The sequence below is a fragment of the Tamandua tetradactyla genome, chromosome 16 (genome assembly GCF_023851605.1).
Source record: "Tamandua tetradactyla isolate mTamTet1 chromosome 16, mTamTet1.pri, whole genome shotgun sequence".
Taxonomy (NCBI): Eukaryota; Metazoa; Chordata; class Mammalia; order Pilosa; family Myrmecophagidae; genus Tamandua; species Tamandua tetradactyla.
In genome coordinates, this window is record NC_135342.1 from 15,332,592 (window position 1) to 15,346,102 (window position 13,511).

Sequence of the window (13,511 nt, forward strand, 5' to 3'; positions counted from 1 at the left end):
ATCACTGTCAGCTTCCCTTTCTGAACCCTGGAATTCTGCTAAATCTTCCTCTGGAAGCCATTAGTTTTTCCCTTCCAGCTCAACCCCAATCTATCTTGCAGTCAGTTTAAAAGTACCAGGAGCTGACTTCTTGTCAGCAAACTGTTCATCCAGCACAGGTGGGTTTTGGAAGGGAGGTAAGACCTGGGATTTAGGAACACAGCCGTGGGTGAAAACCTGGGCTCTGAAAACGGTGCCCAACTGCCAGCCGCTTCCCCGCACAATGGGAACGGAAGTTGGACCTACCTCAGGATTTGAAGGGGAGAATAAACGAGTTGATGCATGTAAAGTGCTTGTGGTGCCTGGCACATGGGAGGTGCCCAATAAGTGCCACCTACTATGGAAGAACCTGAATTAAGCACCTTCTGTTTTATCCCCTGGTTTGATATCCTGAGTTTCAGCCTTTGCATCCTGATGGGTTTCCTCTAGCTTTGAGCTGGCTCACAAGGCTGAAGCTCACCTTCACTGGTGAATTACCTCTCATCCAGGTGTCCCACTGCCTACCATATCTCCATCGATGTCACAAAACCAGCAGGGACTGAGCTCAGCATGGGCCTCTCCTAAGTCCTCCCTTTACCTAAAGTTTTTTGTTGAGTACGTTTGCCCTGCAGCTGTGAACACACCCAGCTGTGTCCCTAACAGTCCCAACTTTGCTCATGAAACTCCCTTGGGGCTTGTTACAGAGTCCCAGTCCCTCCCCAGAGTTCTCATACAGTAGGTCTGTAGGGGGGGTGGGGGTGGAGTAGAGGGTGGTCAGAACCTGGGAATCTGCAAATCAGGTAAGACTGGGAAGTACTTCAGGACTTCACTAGAGTTGCAGTTAGACCCATCGTAACACAAACCTATACTCACAGCTGAGAGGAAAACGATGGTCAGCCAAACCTTGGCCTAGCACACCATTCCTCCTATAAATGCTCGAACAGTCAAAACCCAGTGTTTCCCAAATTATGTTCTGAGGTACCTTAGTCCTATGAGGTGCTTCCCAGAGAAGCAGTTCCATGGTCCAATACTTTGGGAAAACACTGCATTCTCCATTCTCTCGAAGAATCTTTTGTGCGGTGAAGAAACGTGTTTACCATTATCTCACCCCACTTTGATCACTGATCCTTTTTTACATGTGATACTATTGCCACTAATTCTGCAGAATATGATTTGCAGAAACATGGGTTTATTGCCCATTGGGTCGGTCAGAATCTGTTTTTTTTTTCCCCAGATATTGCTTCCATCTCCTCTGTTCCTGGCTTTACAGGCAGCTCCTCTGTGGACCCCACTTGATATATCCATATGGGAGTTAGGTTTGCACTGGGTGCAGCACTGAGTCTGCCATTCTGGAGAACGAAGTGACATGAAAACACAAGCCGTAAGCAATCCAGTTAGCTGGTGGTGGTCCAGGCACCAGTGTACAATTACCCAATTCTAGAAAGGCAGACAGCATCTGATCCCCACCAAACTTCAGACCAAGGGTTCCCCTTGGGGCAAGGGGCCAAGCAAGCCTTAGTCCTTTAGTCCTTGCCCCCACTAGTGGTCTCTTCCAAGTCTAGGAAGGGCAGCTGCTTGAGACAAAGGAAAGAGGGTCTTCCATCCAATTGGAGCCAAAAGTCTAATAAAAACCCAGCACATCTGAAAGGTGCCCTGCCTGAGCGCCGCTGCCTCCAGGCACCTTCTGGGGGTTTCTTCAGAGCAGCTTCTCCCCAGCAGGGACCAGCTCGACAGCTAGAGCCCCAGATACTCGGCCAGGAAGACAGCAAAGATGCGGCTGAGGTTGTGCACAGTGGGCTTGTGGAGATTGGCCTCGGTGTCGGCAGATGTGTGCCAGACGGCGGGGAAGGGGATGGGGATGAGGTGCAGCACTGGGACCCCTGCCGGAGAAAGGAAATAGTGGTCAGGCTTTGCCGGTGCCGCCCCCCCCCCCCCCCCCCCGTTGACCTTGGAAACCTGGCCAGATAACCTTGCCACCTCTCCCACCACACACAATCGCCTTCTACATACAGAAGATGCACTGGTCTGGTGCTTTAAGAACTCTGATCAGTGGTCTGAAGTGTGTGAGGTTTCTTTTTTCTTTCTAAACCAGTATATTGTTTTCATAGCACATATTAGAGAAAATTAAACTCAAAACTTAATGGACTGTGGAGAAGTCAGAAGAAGGGAAAGGGTCCTTGGCCCTTCTCTTCTTTAATAGGTAATACTTATATAGACTACTTGCTCTATTCTAGGACCTGGTCTGAGGCTTTTCCTCTTGTGCTCTCTCCATACTCTATTTTATCCTTACAGCAATCCTTTTAGGGTGGTTCTATCATTGCCTGCATTTTACAGATGTGGCAACTGAGGCACAGAGAAGCCGAGAGAGTGCTCTGCCTAAAGTCCCACCTCTAGTAAGCATCAGAGTCAGGATCTGAATGCAGCAGGCCACCCCCAGGCTCCAGATTCTGGGCTCTTAGTCCCTGCACCACACAGGGATCCTATCCTCAGAGTACTTCCCTCTGCATTCATCTAGATTTGCTAAATGTTCTGTGTGCTGACTTGGGAAATGCTCGTTGAATGAATCAATAAAGAGGGCAGCATTGCACGGTATGCCTCTTTGTTGAATAAGTAATTTATAGAATAAGAATTTTTTCTATAATGTTTTTAGCCCTTTTTATGTACCCTACAATGTCCTAAATGAGCATTTTATATACCTGATCTCACTGAATCCTCATAACCTGTGATTTATGTATATGTGTCTGCAGGTATACAGATCTTCATTTTCCAGAAGATGGCTCTCTCTGGGCCCCCATTTGCTTTAGGTCAACCCAGAACTGTCCCTTTCTGAAGCCTACATTCTTAACCCTTCTACAAGATGTTTTCAACCGTGGCTGTGCACTGAGATCACCTGGGAGCTTTGTAAAAAATAATGCAGATGCCCGAGGTGGTAACTCAGTACATCTGAAATAGGTTTCGGCATTTTTCAAAGCTTCTTAGGCTATTCTGATCGACTGTCAGGACCTCAAAAGGCAAGAGCTGGAAGAAACTGTAATCATTAAGGTACAAATAGTAACAGCTTGTGTTCCTGGAGGTTTGCTCAGTGCCAGGCAGTGATACATTCGGTGTCCTCCACCTCCGAGGTAGGGATGGTTATAACTCCTATTTCATAGTTGAGGACTGACAGCCCATAAGTTCAGCAACTTGCCTCCAGTCCCCAGGGCTGGGAGGGGCTGGGGCCAGGTCCCACTTGTGGCTCCCTCAGACCTCAGACCCCACCCTCCACCCTCCAACCTCCCCAGCAGGTACCTCGGTGGAGGAAGGGCAGATGGTCATCTTCCACAGAGCTGGGGGGCTCCCCGGGCTGGAAGTACATCACTTCCTGGGGATGAGACTGCAGCAGGTTCAAACGGTGCAGGCGCTTCTCTGGAGGTGGCAGGGATTAGAGAGAAAGGGTGAGCACCTCCGGGGTCTACGGCTCCCCTGCTCACAAAGCAGAGGAGGGCAGGGGGCCAGTGGGAATGAATGCCAGGACACTTTACTGCAGGCTTGCTATGTTCTTGTCTCACTGAATCCCTCTGAGGCAAGGTGGGAGATACCCCTGTTATCATCACCATCGCCCCTACTTTATAGACAGGAAATTGAGTGCAGGGAGATGAAGCCATTAGGGCGATTTATACAGCCAGTGAGAGGCAGAACCAGGATATGAACCCTGGGCTGTGCAATCCCCGAGCCCCTGTTTTGTAATTGGACATGGCTGCTGTGGGATTGTTTTGTTTTTCTGCCCTAGTTCCTTCAAGGGAGAGAACAGAAGCCATTATTGGGGGACAGGCGCTCCCATATCCCAGGCCAGCGCCTGCCTCCCCCGTAGCCCTTACCAATGTTCCTCAGCCGATGGAACCAGCGGGCCGTGCGGGGAAAGTGACTGTAGAAGGTTGGGTTGGGGGCGCCCAGGAGATCAAGAAGCACAAAGAGCTCCTAGGGAGAGAGGCCGGGGCTGGAGGGGCCGGGTGCAAAGCCACCAACCCTGCCTCACCCTCTGCCTCCCTCACCGGAACCGGAGTGGGCCCTGGTCTTACGATAGCCTGGATCCTGGTGGGACCGGGACTGTGGGGTTCGGATGCCATGAGCTGGGCCAGGTGCCGGGACCCATAGAGGGAATCCTTGGGCCCCCACTCCTTCAAGGCCTCTTCGCCGTCCAGGAAGAGGAGCTGCAGGGTCACCGGGGCTGCCTGTAGGAGAAGGTATCAGCACCCACCCAGTGCCAGGTCCGCGGCCACAGCCCACCCATGCACCCTGTCCGCTCACAAAATTGAATAGGGCAGACTAGGTCTCCTCACTTGTAGAGCATGGTGGCCAAGGGTACCCGCTCTGAGTCAGACTGCCAGGGATTCAAATCCAGGCTCAGCTGCATATTAACAAAGCAGTCATGGACAAGTTACTGACTTCTCGAAGCCTCGCTTTCTTCACCTGGAAAATGGGGTAAATTCCTAGGGTAGGTTTTGAATCCAGGTCTTAGAACAGTGCCTGGTACATAGTGACTACAAAGGGTTGGCTCTGATTATTATTGTTATTCTTCAAGCTCAGTTTGGCAGACGAGCCAGACCCAATTATTCATTATATAATGAATAACTATACAAACAGTGGACTGCAGCTAGGACAAATGCTGCCAAGAACTACAGTGTCCTGAGAGCTCAGGCAGTGGGAGAGCAGGTTGGGAGAGAGGCCTGACCTGGGGAGGGTTCCTGGATCTGGGGCAAGGAGTTGTGCCCTGAAGGTGAGAGGGAGCTGGCCTAAAAAAAAGTGAATGGGGGAGCAGTGGGAAGAGAGTTCTGGGCAAAGAAATAGCACAGGGCAAGACTGGGCCCAGGGAAGGGGCCAGAGAGGTGTGAGAAGAGGCCAGAGGGATGGCAAGGGCCAACAAGTTCAGCTTGAGCTTTGTTATGGGGGCACTGGGGAGCCAAGGTAGGGATTCGAGCAGGGAAACAATGTGATGAGATCTGTGTTGTCATTCGTTCATTCTACACATCTGTACTGACGTCCTACTCTACATCAGGAGTTGTTCTAGGCCCAGGGAACAAAAGAAGTCAACTCCCTGCCCTCAGGGAGCTCACTCTTGTTGGGGTGATGCCAGGCACTGTTCTAAGACCTGGATTCAAAACCTACCCTAGGAATTCACACCATTTTCCAGGTGAAGAAAGTGAGGCTTCGAGAAGTCAATATGAAGTACAGGATGGTGACAGGGAGGGATTTTAGGATGTCTGGGAAGGCCTCTTTGAGGAGGTGATGATGGAACAGATCCCTGAATGAAGCGAGGGAGCTAGCCAGGAAGGTATGAGAAAAGCATGCTGCAGGTGCAAACTGGAGGGCAGAAGGCCAGGGCATAAGGTCCTATTCACTGCAATAGGAATGTATGCTGGTTACCCGCTACTGTAGGCTCACTGGGTTCCCAGGTCTCATTTAACCCCTATGAGTCGAGGCAGTAGCTATCCCAATTATCTCATCATGATGTTCATTTTACAGATGGGAAAACTGAGGCTCAGAGAGTTGAAGCCACTTAACTCAGGTTCACAGAGCTGGTAAGAAGCAGTACCAGGATTTGGACCCAGGGCTTTCTGATTCCAGAGCCCATTCTGTAATCACTATACTTGAACTGCGATCCTGGCAGCTAAAATAGCAACTGCAAAGGCCCTGAGGTAGGAGTGAACATCGTGGGTTTAGGGGAAACTGAGAAGGCCTGTGTGGCTACAGCAGAGTAAGTAATAGGTGAGGGTGGGAGATGAGATTGGAGAGGCAGCAAAGACTCTGGCTTATGCTCTGAGTGACACAGAAGCCATCAAGAGAAGGTTGGGACAGAGAAGGGACAGGCTCTGACATTCAGCAAGTGGGAGGACCCCTGTGTCCCTGTGCATGAAGGCAAGAAGACCGGAAGGATGATAAACACCCAGGCAAGTGAGGGTGGAGGCAGCCCACCCCACCCCCCTCCTCACCTGCTGCTTGGCCCTGCTAAGCTCCAGGTCAAGGGCCTCAGCCAGCTCTAGCAGCAGGGCACAGGGCACAGCCGAATCCGTAGCCCCCACAAAGGGGGCCAACTCAGATGGGAAGAGCTTTGAGTCATAATGGCAGGCGAGGGTGAGGTGGTGGGCAGCCCGTGGGTCCAGTGTGGCCACCACGTTGCCAAAGTCCACTGGCCCCAGGGGTGTTGAGGCTGTGAAGGGGTCCAGCTCCACATGCCAGTCTGCAGTCAGTGCTAGCAGCGAGGCCTCCAGGAACTAGTGGCAACAGAGAGGCGGGAGTGTGGGTCAGGGGAAGGCCATGACCTAAATCACGCAGAGCAGCCAGACCACCTCATATTCCCTTGAAACACATCTGCTGAGCACCTAGTGGGTGCCAGGTATGGGGCAACCCTACCTTTTGATACCAACAGGATTAATTACTGCCCACTCTTCAATACCAGACCCTATTCTATGTACTCTACAGAACTCTGTGGGGTAGGAACTGACATTGACCCCATTTTACATATGAGGAAACTGAGGCACAACAAAATAAGAGACTAGTTCAAGTTCACATTCCAAGCGGCTAAGCTGGGATTCGAACCCAGACCTGTATTCAGTGATGCCTTACTCTTTCTGGGAGGCAGTACTGGGATATTACAGAGCCAGCCTGCTTCGTTTCAACCCCCAGGACTACCACTTACTAGCTATGGAACTCGGGCCAAGTATATAATCTCTCTGGGCCTCAGTTTTCCCATCTGCATGTGAAGATTGTATTGGTGACCAACTCACTGAGCTGTTGCTTATGCTTTTGATGGGGACGGTACACAGGGCGTTTGAATCGACTCAGATCAGCCCCAGCTCTGCCCCTTAGCTGCTTTGTGATCTAGGGCGGAATGCTCAGTTCCCATTCCCGGGGCGAGTTGGGGACTGGGAGGTGGGGCCCTTTACCTTTCTGACTTGGAGATTGCCTGGGCTGCCCGGGGTTCGCACCACCAGCAGGGGGCGCAGATAGGTGTCCCAGAGACGCTGAGGGTCCAGCTGCCCCACCACCCTCCGCAATCCGGCTTCGGGAAGGTTTCCGATCAGCGGGGTCTTGAGAGGAAAAGAGGGGGTGGGGAAGACCAGCGCGTAAGTGCAGTCCCCACCGAGACCCTAACCCTGGAACCCTGGACATAAGGAGCTCCGGTTCCTCTTCATAATCCTTGGCTCCTCGTGAAAGACTTCTAGGATAAATCCTAGACTCAGGAATATCCCTCGAGGCCCATCTGGTCCAGCCCACCCTAATCCTGGGGGGCGGGGGGGGGGGGAATCAAGGCCCCGAAAGAGAAAGGGACTCTTCCAAAGAGATGACATTGGGATTAGAACCACGATCTCCCAACTCCCAGTCTTATCACTCGCGATCCTTCCTCTTAAGGGAGAACCACAGTTCAAGCCCGAAGCCCGATTCAGCTGGCAAGGGGCATTGGCTCGAATGACGGTGACGGCAGCACCTGCGGCTGCGGCCGGACGATACAGCCACGTCAACCCAAGATCCGAGGAAGGAGAGGCGGAGAATGCGGGGCCCCTGCCATGCCCCAACCCGCGCGGAGCCTCACCCGCAGCTCTCGGCCCAGCGTCGGCTCCCCAGGCCCGCTGTGCCAGCCGCTCCAGATGGTGTAGAAGGCCGAGCCCACGGCCAGCGCCAGCAGCAGGGGCAGCAGCTGCACCCGGGGCAGCAGGCGGCGCGTGGGAGGCGAGGGTGGCTCCAAGAGGCCGCGTTCCCCGAGCCGTAGCCGAGGCCGTCCGCGGCCGCCGGGACGCATGGCAGCTTTACCTGGCAAAGGGTCCAGGACCGCGAAGCTCGTTCAGGCCCAGCCAAGTCCCTTCCCACGGAACCACCGGACCAATGAGCATCAAGAGCGACTGCATCGTCCCACCCCCCGCAGGCAGTAAAGCCAATGGGAACTGCCGTTTTGAGGATGGGCCCCTTGAGGTTTTGGGGTCGGTTCCCTTTGGGCTGCACAACCCAAAAGGGATCGCGAAAGAGGTAGGCTCCGCCTCAGCAGAGGAGGAGAAGCCAACAGAAGAAGCGTTTGATCCTTGACAACATCCGCCCACCTAGAGGCAGGTCCACGCCCCCCCCGGGAGTTGGCTAAGAATTGGTTGCGCGGCGTGGAGGCCATCAACCGAACCGTAAAGGGAGTTTCCGGGAGGGCGGGAGGGCAAGAGGGCGGGGCCCACCCCTGAAGCCGGAAGCGGATTGGTCACGCGGAGGTCGCGCCTCCGAAAGCAGAGCTGGCGGGTATTTGGAATTGGCGTGTCGTTTTCCCCCTTCAATCTATCCTGTCCTACAATGAAATGAATTGACTCGGACCCCCATTATTTTTCTCTGTGTCGTCGAGACCATTTGCCCTTTAGAGCCCTGAATGGCCTCGAACTACTAAACAGGGTTTTAATCCCACCACTGCGCCCGGCGGACGGGGTTTGCTATGGCAACAGGCCACGCCCCTACCGCTGGTTCGCGCAGGCGCCCGTGGAAGTAGGTCGCAGGAAGCGGAAGTCCCGCCTCTCTCTCTTTCTGTCTGCGGAGGGAAACGCAACACGCCTGAGAAGGGAGAGGTTCCAGGACTCACCTACTATCATGTGAGGCCCGGCCCGGCCCGGTCTGGGCGGCGGGAGTGGGGTTGGGGGTACAAATTTGTCTGTTGGGAAGAGCCCTTTTCTGATAGCGAGCTGGGGGCGAAGGTAGAAGTTTTATGGGTAAAGTGGCGTATGTTCCTTCTGGCGAGTTTGAGGATGGGATTTGGGCCTTTTACTGATCATGAGTTCGGGAGAGGAAGCTGCCTTTTCAGATAACAGGCTAGGGACTTTGCCAGATAACTGGACTTGCTAAGATGAATTTTAAGGGGAAGCGATGTTACAGATAAAGGACCTGGGGAAAAGTAAGTGCCGACTTCAAGGAAAAACGATTTGAGGTAAAGGACTAATACTGGAAATTTGACTTTGGAAACAAATGGCTTTTCATGGATAATGAATCACAGGAGTGATTTCATTCATTTATTCCTTCAGCAGATATTATGGGGTGCTCATTGTGTATCAGGCACTGCTTTATACGCCTCAGTGAATAAAATAGAACCCCCACCCCGCAAAAAATTCCCTGTCTCAGTGCAGCTTCTGCGTAAGAAGGCAGGCAATAAATACAGTAAGCAAATAAAATTTAAATGATCAGGGCAGTGAATCAAGAAGCCGTAGAGGATGATAAGAACAATGGGGTATGCCAATTTTGAGAGAAAATAAATTTAATAACTAACACAGAAGACCACATTGGAAAGCTAACAGCAGAACAAAAATCTGAGACAAGTGGGGAAGCAAACCACACAGCTATTTGGGGGATTTCCAGACGGAGGAAAAAGCAAATGCAGAAGCCCTAAGATGAAAGTTAGGGGAATCTCTTCATGGATCACTCAAGAGACCATTGCAGCTGGAGCAGAATGAAAGAGGGGGCAGGTATAGGGCATTGTGAGCACTTTGGAGTTTATTGTTTACACTGAGATGGGAGCCACTGGAGGGTTTCGAAGAGTGACATGGTATAGTTTGTTGGGGACATGGGGAGATGCAGGAAAACCAGTAAGATCTCAGGAGGGCGATAATGGAATTTTAGGCCAGAGTAGTAACCATGGTAAGAAATGTTCAGATCCTGGATATGTTTTAGAGGCAGATGGCAGGATTTGGTGACAGGTTAGATGTAGGATGTGAGAACAAGGAGACAAGTTGACATTCGATTATTTTTCCCTGAGGTATGGAGTTGGGGAAGGCTGTGGATAGAGTGGGTTGGGTGGTTCAGTGGTCTGGAACTCAACCTGTGACATGCAAGGTTGGAAATGTCTGTTAGGGATCCAGGTAGTGATGCTAAGAGGGAGGAGAACTGGAGCCCTAAGCGGGAGAGTGGTTTAGTTGGAACAAGTTTGGGGGAGGTCACCAAGGACAAGACCATAACTACTCATCCTCCACCTCCAACCCCTCTCACTCACGGTCCTGTGCTTGCCCCCTCAGGAGCCTCCTCAACAAGCCCAAGAGTGAGATGACCCCAGAGGAACTACAGAAGCGGGAGGAGGAGGAATTTAACACAGGGCCCCTCTCCGTACTCACGCAGTCTGTCAAGAACAACACCCAAGTGCTCATCAACTGCCGTAACAACAAGAAGCTCCTGGGCCGTGTGAAGGCCTTTGACAGGTGAGCACCTGGGTCCTGGGAGGTGTTCTGTGCAGGCCTGGAGAAGCAGCCCCAGCTCCAGCTGGAGGAATCTGAAGACATGTGCATCTAAAACCCCCATAGTGTGGCTGTCTCTTGTTGCCCCTCCAGCTGTGCAGTACAGTGGTTATGGGCATGCACTCAGGAGCCAGCCCCCACCTAGGTTCCTGTCTCAGTTCTGCCTCTTAGCAGCCATGTGACCTTCATCACATGATTTCATCTCGTCAGCACAATGGCAATAATCATGGTGGTTGCAGAGAGTCAGTAGATTCAAACCAGTTTCTGCCATTTCCAAACTGTGACCTTGAATGAGTCCCTTCATGGCACTAAGCCTCTATTTGTACTCCAGAGACTAGAGATGATAGTAGTATTTCCCTCCTGGGTTTGTGGCAAGGATTCATGGTTAATATTTCTAAAATGCTTAAAGGAGGATCAGGCATATGGTTGGGTGCTTGATAAGTGGTGGTTTATATTTTTGTTATTCTTTTCTTTCTCTTTCTCTCTAGCTTTCTCCTCCTCTGACCCTCAGATCATCCTTCCCTTACCCAGCCTTCACCCCAATACACATTTGTACACCAACACACTCACACGTATATCCGGGGGATCCTTTGTAATGGTAGTTTTTGTTCGTGGACTTAAAAAACAAAAACAGCATTATTGAGACATAGTTGTATATGACAAAATTGTGATTTTCCACGCACTCTTCTGCCTCATTTCTCCCACTCGTCAACACCTAAGGGCAACACTATGAGTAACCTACCCCCACCCTCCAATCCCCTGGCCTTTATTTATTTGCTTATGTTACTTTCTTGCATGGGTAATACATACATGTGAGGCAAAAGTCAACAGCTACAAAGGATGCCTAGCCACCCTCCCCCAAGCCACCACCACAGCTCACTTCTTGGGTCGCCTCTCAGGGATGTTACTTGAAGATGACATCATACACATATGTGGGGTTTTAGCCTTTTTAAAATCACTGTTACTGTCCCACCACGCAGTTCTAGATCTCAGCTTTTTCAGTATTCATGAGATTAATATTAATTTAATATAATTAATTCATAAATGTTTCCATATTGGCACACTGCAGTTCTGCTTTTAACTTAATTTTTCCAAATTGGTAATATATTCACATGACTCCCCAAATAGTAAAGTTCCCATCCTGCCCATCCCCTATTTATCTAGGTCATCCACTGCCACCCTTCTCCAGATGTCTTCCCAGGGTTTCCAAATGTGAAGCAAACAGGTGGGCATTGCACCTGCTCATCCTCTGCCCTCTTTTCCTTCTAAAGATAATTTCCAAGCACACTATTCCCCACCTTGCCTTTTGCACTTAACAGTGTCTTCTGTAGCTTACTCCAGAGCAAGATACAAAGAGCTTCCTTGTTCAGTTCTTTTACTTTTTCTTTTTTCCTTACAACTTGAAAATATTTCCATCACGTGGATGAGTTTTGGCTTGGTTAAATTAGCAGCATCTTTAACAGTGGCCCTTTCCCCAGCTCCTTCAACCCTTTCCCCTACTTTATTTTTCCTTCACAGCAATGATTCAGCTGCTGACCGTATATCATAGATCTATTGGTTTACCTTTTTCTTCTTTTCCCCTTATGAGAATGCACACCCTACGAGGGCCAGAGTATTATTTTTTCCTCTTTTCCATATCCCTTGTGCTTGAAGCAGTGCATGTAACAAGTGCTCAGTGAACATTTGTTGAATGAACTTGTCTATTCTGTCTTTCACACATGCCCACCAGGCACCACAGAAACGGACAAAGCAGGACTGGAGTGGAGGGGTCACAGGTGGCCTCAAGCCCCAACCCCCCAGGAGCCTCAGGCCTCTAGAGAGAGGCAGCTCCTTTCTTGGCATCTGCAGACATACAAGTGGAATAATTTCTTTTTGCATTTTCCCTCTGCCAGGTTCTGTTCTAAGCACTTAGATAATTCTGTATTAACTCAGTTAATCTTCACAACAGTCCTGTGAGGTAGGTTTGATGATGGTCTCCGTCTTAGAGAAGAGGAAACTGAGGCACGGTCCTTGGCCCGAGTCCCAGCCTGGGGCCTGCTGAGGCAGGGTTGGAACCTGGAGGATGAGAGTCGTTCTGGGCAGAGTGTGGGCAGCCACAAGGCTCTCCCCTCACTCCCTGTGTGTCCCCACCTGCTCCCACCAGGCACTGCAACATGGTGCTGGAGAACGTGAAGGAGATGTGGACTGAAGTCCCGAAGAGCGGCAAGGGCAAGAAGAAATCCAAGCCGGTCAACAAGGACCGCTACATCTCCAAGATGTTCCTGCGCGGGGACTCCGTCATCGTGGTCCTGCGGAACCCGCTCATCGCTGGCAAGTAGGGGCCTCCTCCCCGCTGCCAACGCCTCCCTCTCCTGTCCTGCCATGACCTGCCCTCATGTAGAAAATAATAATAAAGTTCCTGTGTTTTTTTATTCTAGTGGCCGACTGTTCCCAGGGTTGGGAGTGGTGCCGGGCTTGGGTGTGGGGCTAAACCCTGGGGCCGGGACCGTTCCCCTACTGTGAAGTGAATGGGCAGGATGGAAATGGCCTCCCACTTCCAATGCAGGAGGAACTTCTGCACTTTTCTGTTTCAGTTTTTTCTAGCTTCTCATCGTTCTCTCCTTTCTCCCTGCCTTTCTCTCATTGAGTCTGCCTGGTTCCTTCTTTCAGTCTTTTTTTTTTTTTCCCATTTACCTATTCCACAAGCATCACCCGAGCACCTCTTTGGTGCCCAGTTCTGTGTTGCAATACTGGGGACACAGCAGTGCCCAAGAATGTCCTAGCCCTGCTCATAAACAGGAGGAACAGTTACATGTTTGGTGCAGTCAGGACCCAAATCCGGTGAGTGGTCATGGCTCGCTCCTGCTGAGCTATCAGCACCAGGCCCTGGGCTCAGCACTTGCCAGGTGCCCTCCCCACAACACTGAGGCAGGCTGTTCTAGTTTGCTAGCTGCCAGAATGCAATATACCAGAAACAGAATGGCTTTTAAAAAGGGAAATTTAATAAGTTGCTAGTTTACAGTTCTAAGGGCAAGAAAATATCCAATTAAACAAGTCTATAGAAATGTTCAATCTAAGGCATCCAGGGAAAGATAACTCAGTTCAAGAAGGTTGCTGAAGTTCAGGGTTTCTCTCTCAAGTGGAAGGGCACGTGGTGAACACAGAATTTCTCTCTCATCTGGAAAGGCACATGGCGAACACGGCATCATCTTCTAGCTTCTTCTGGCTTCCTGTTTTATGAAGCTCCCTGGGAGGCATTTTCCTTCCTGATCTCCAAAGGTCTCTGGCTTG

General features: G+C 51.0%; 2 protein-coding genes across 3 annotated transcripts; one reads left to right on the forward strand and one right to left on the reverse strand.

Moving 5' to 3' along the window:
- Positions 1-1,187: 1,187 nt before the first annotated feature.
- QPCTL (glutaminyl-peptide cyclotransferase like) lies at positions 1,188-8,465 on the reverse strand. 2 transcript variants are annotated; one of them, XM_077131413.1, is made up of 7 exons: positions 7,589-8,465; positions 6,942-7,085; positions 5,988-6,269; positions 4,077-4,229; positions 3,876-3,975; positions 3,307-3,423; positions 1,188-1,898 (listed from the first exon to the last, which is right to left on the reverse strand). In XM_077131413.1, the coding sequence occupies exons 1-7, from the start codon at positions 7,793-7,795 to the stop codon at positions 1,753-1,755; spliced, it is 1,149 nt and encodes a 382-aa protein (XP_076987528.1). In that variant the 5' UTR covers positions 7,796-8,465; the 3' UTR covers positions 1,188-1,752. The 2 variants fall into 2 exon arrangements, with proteins under 2 accessions (XP_076987528.1, XP_076987529.1); XM_077131414.1 differs by lacking the exon at positions 5,988-6,269.
- Positions 8,466-8,484: 19 nt separating this feature from the next.
- On the forward strand, positions 8,485-12,657 carry SNRPD2 (small nuclear ribonucleoprotein D2 polypeptide). Its single transcript, XM_077131415.1, has 3 exons — positions 8,485-8,615; positions 10,026-10,205; positions 12,385-12,657. Coding segments are annotated over exons 1-3 (357 nt in total). The 5' UTR covers positions 8,485-8,613; the 3' UTR covers positions 12,560-12,657.
- Positions 12,658-13,511: the final 854 nt, after the last annotated feature.

What these genes read in the sequence shown, in the direction of transcription:
- QPCTL (XM_077131413.1), bottom strand. Translation starts at nt 7,795, where the DNA reads ATGCGTCCCGGCGGCCGCGGACGGCCTCGGCTACGGCTCGGGGAACGC. An exon ending in CGCTGGGCCGAGAGCTGCGG is followed by an intron (nt 7,086 to 7,588) that starts GTGAGGCTCCGC and finishes TTTCCTCTCAAG; the next exon opens with ACCCCGCTGATCGGAAACCT. An exon ending in GCAATCTCCAAGTCAGAAAG is followed by an intron (nt 6,270 to 6,941) that starts GTAAAGGGCCCC and finishes TGTTGCCACTAG; the next exon opens with TTCCTGGAGGCCTCGCTGCT.
- SNRPD2 (XM_077131415.1), top strand. An exon ending in CGTGTGAAGGCCTTTGACAG is followed by an intron (nt 10,206 to 12,384) that starts GTGAGCACCTGG and finishes TGCTCCCACCAG; the next exon opens with GCACTGCAACATGGTGCTGG.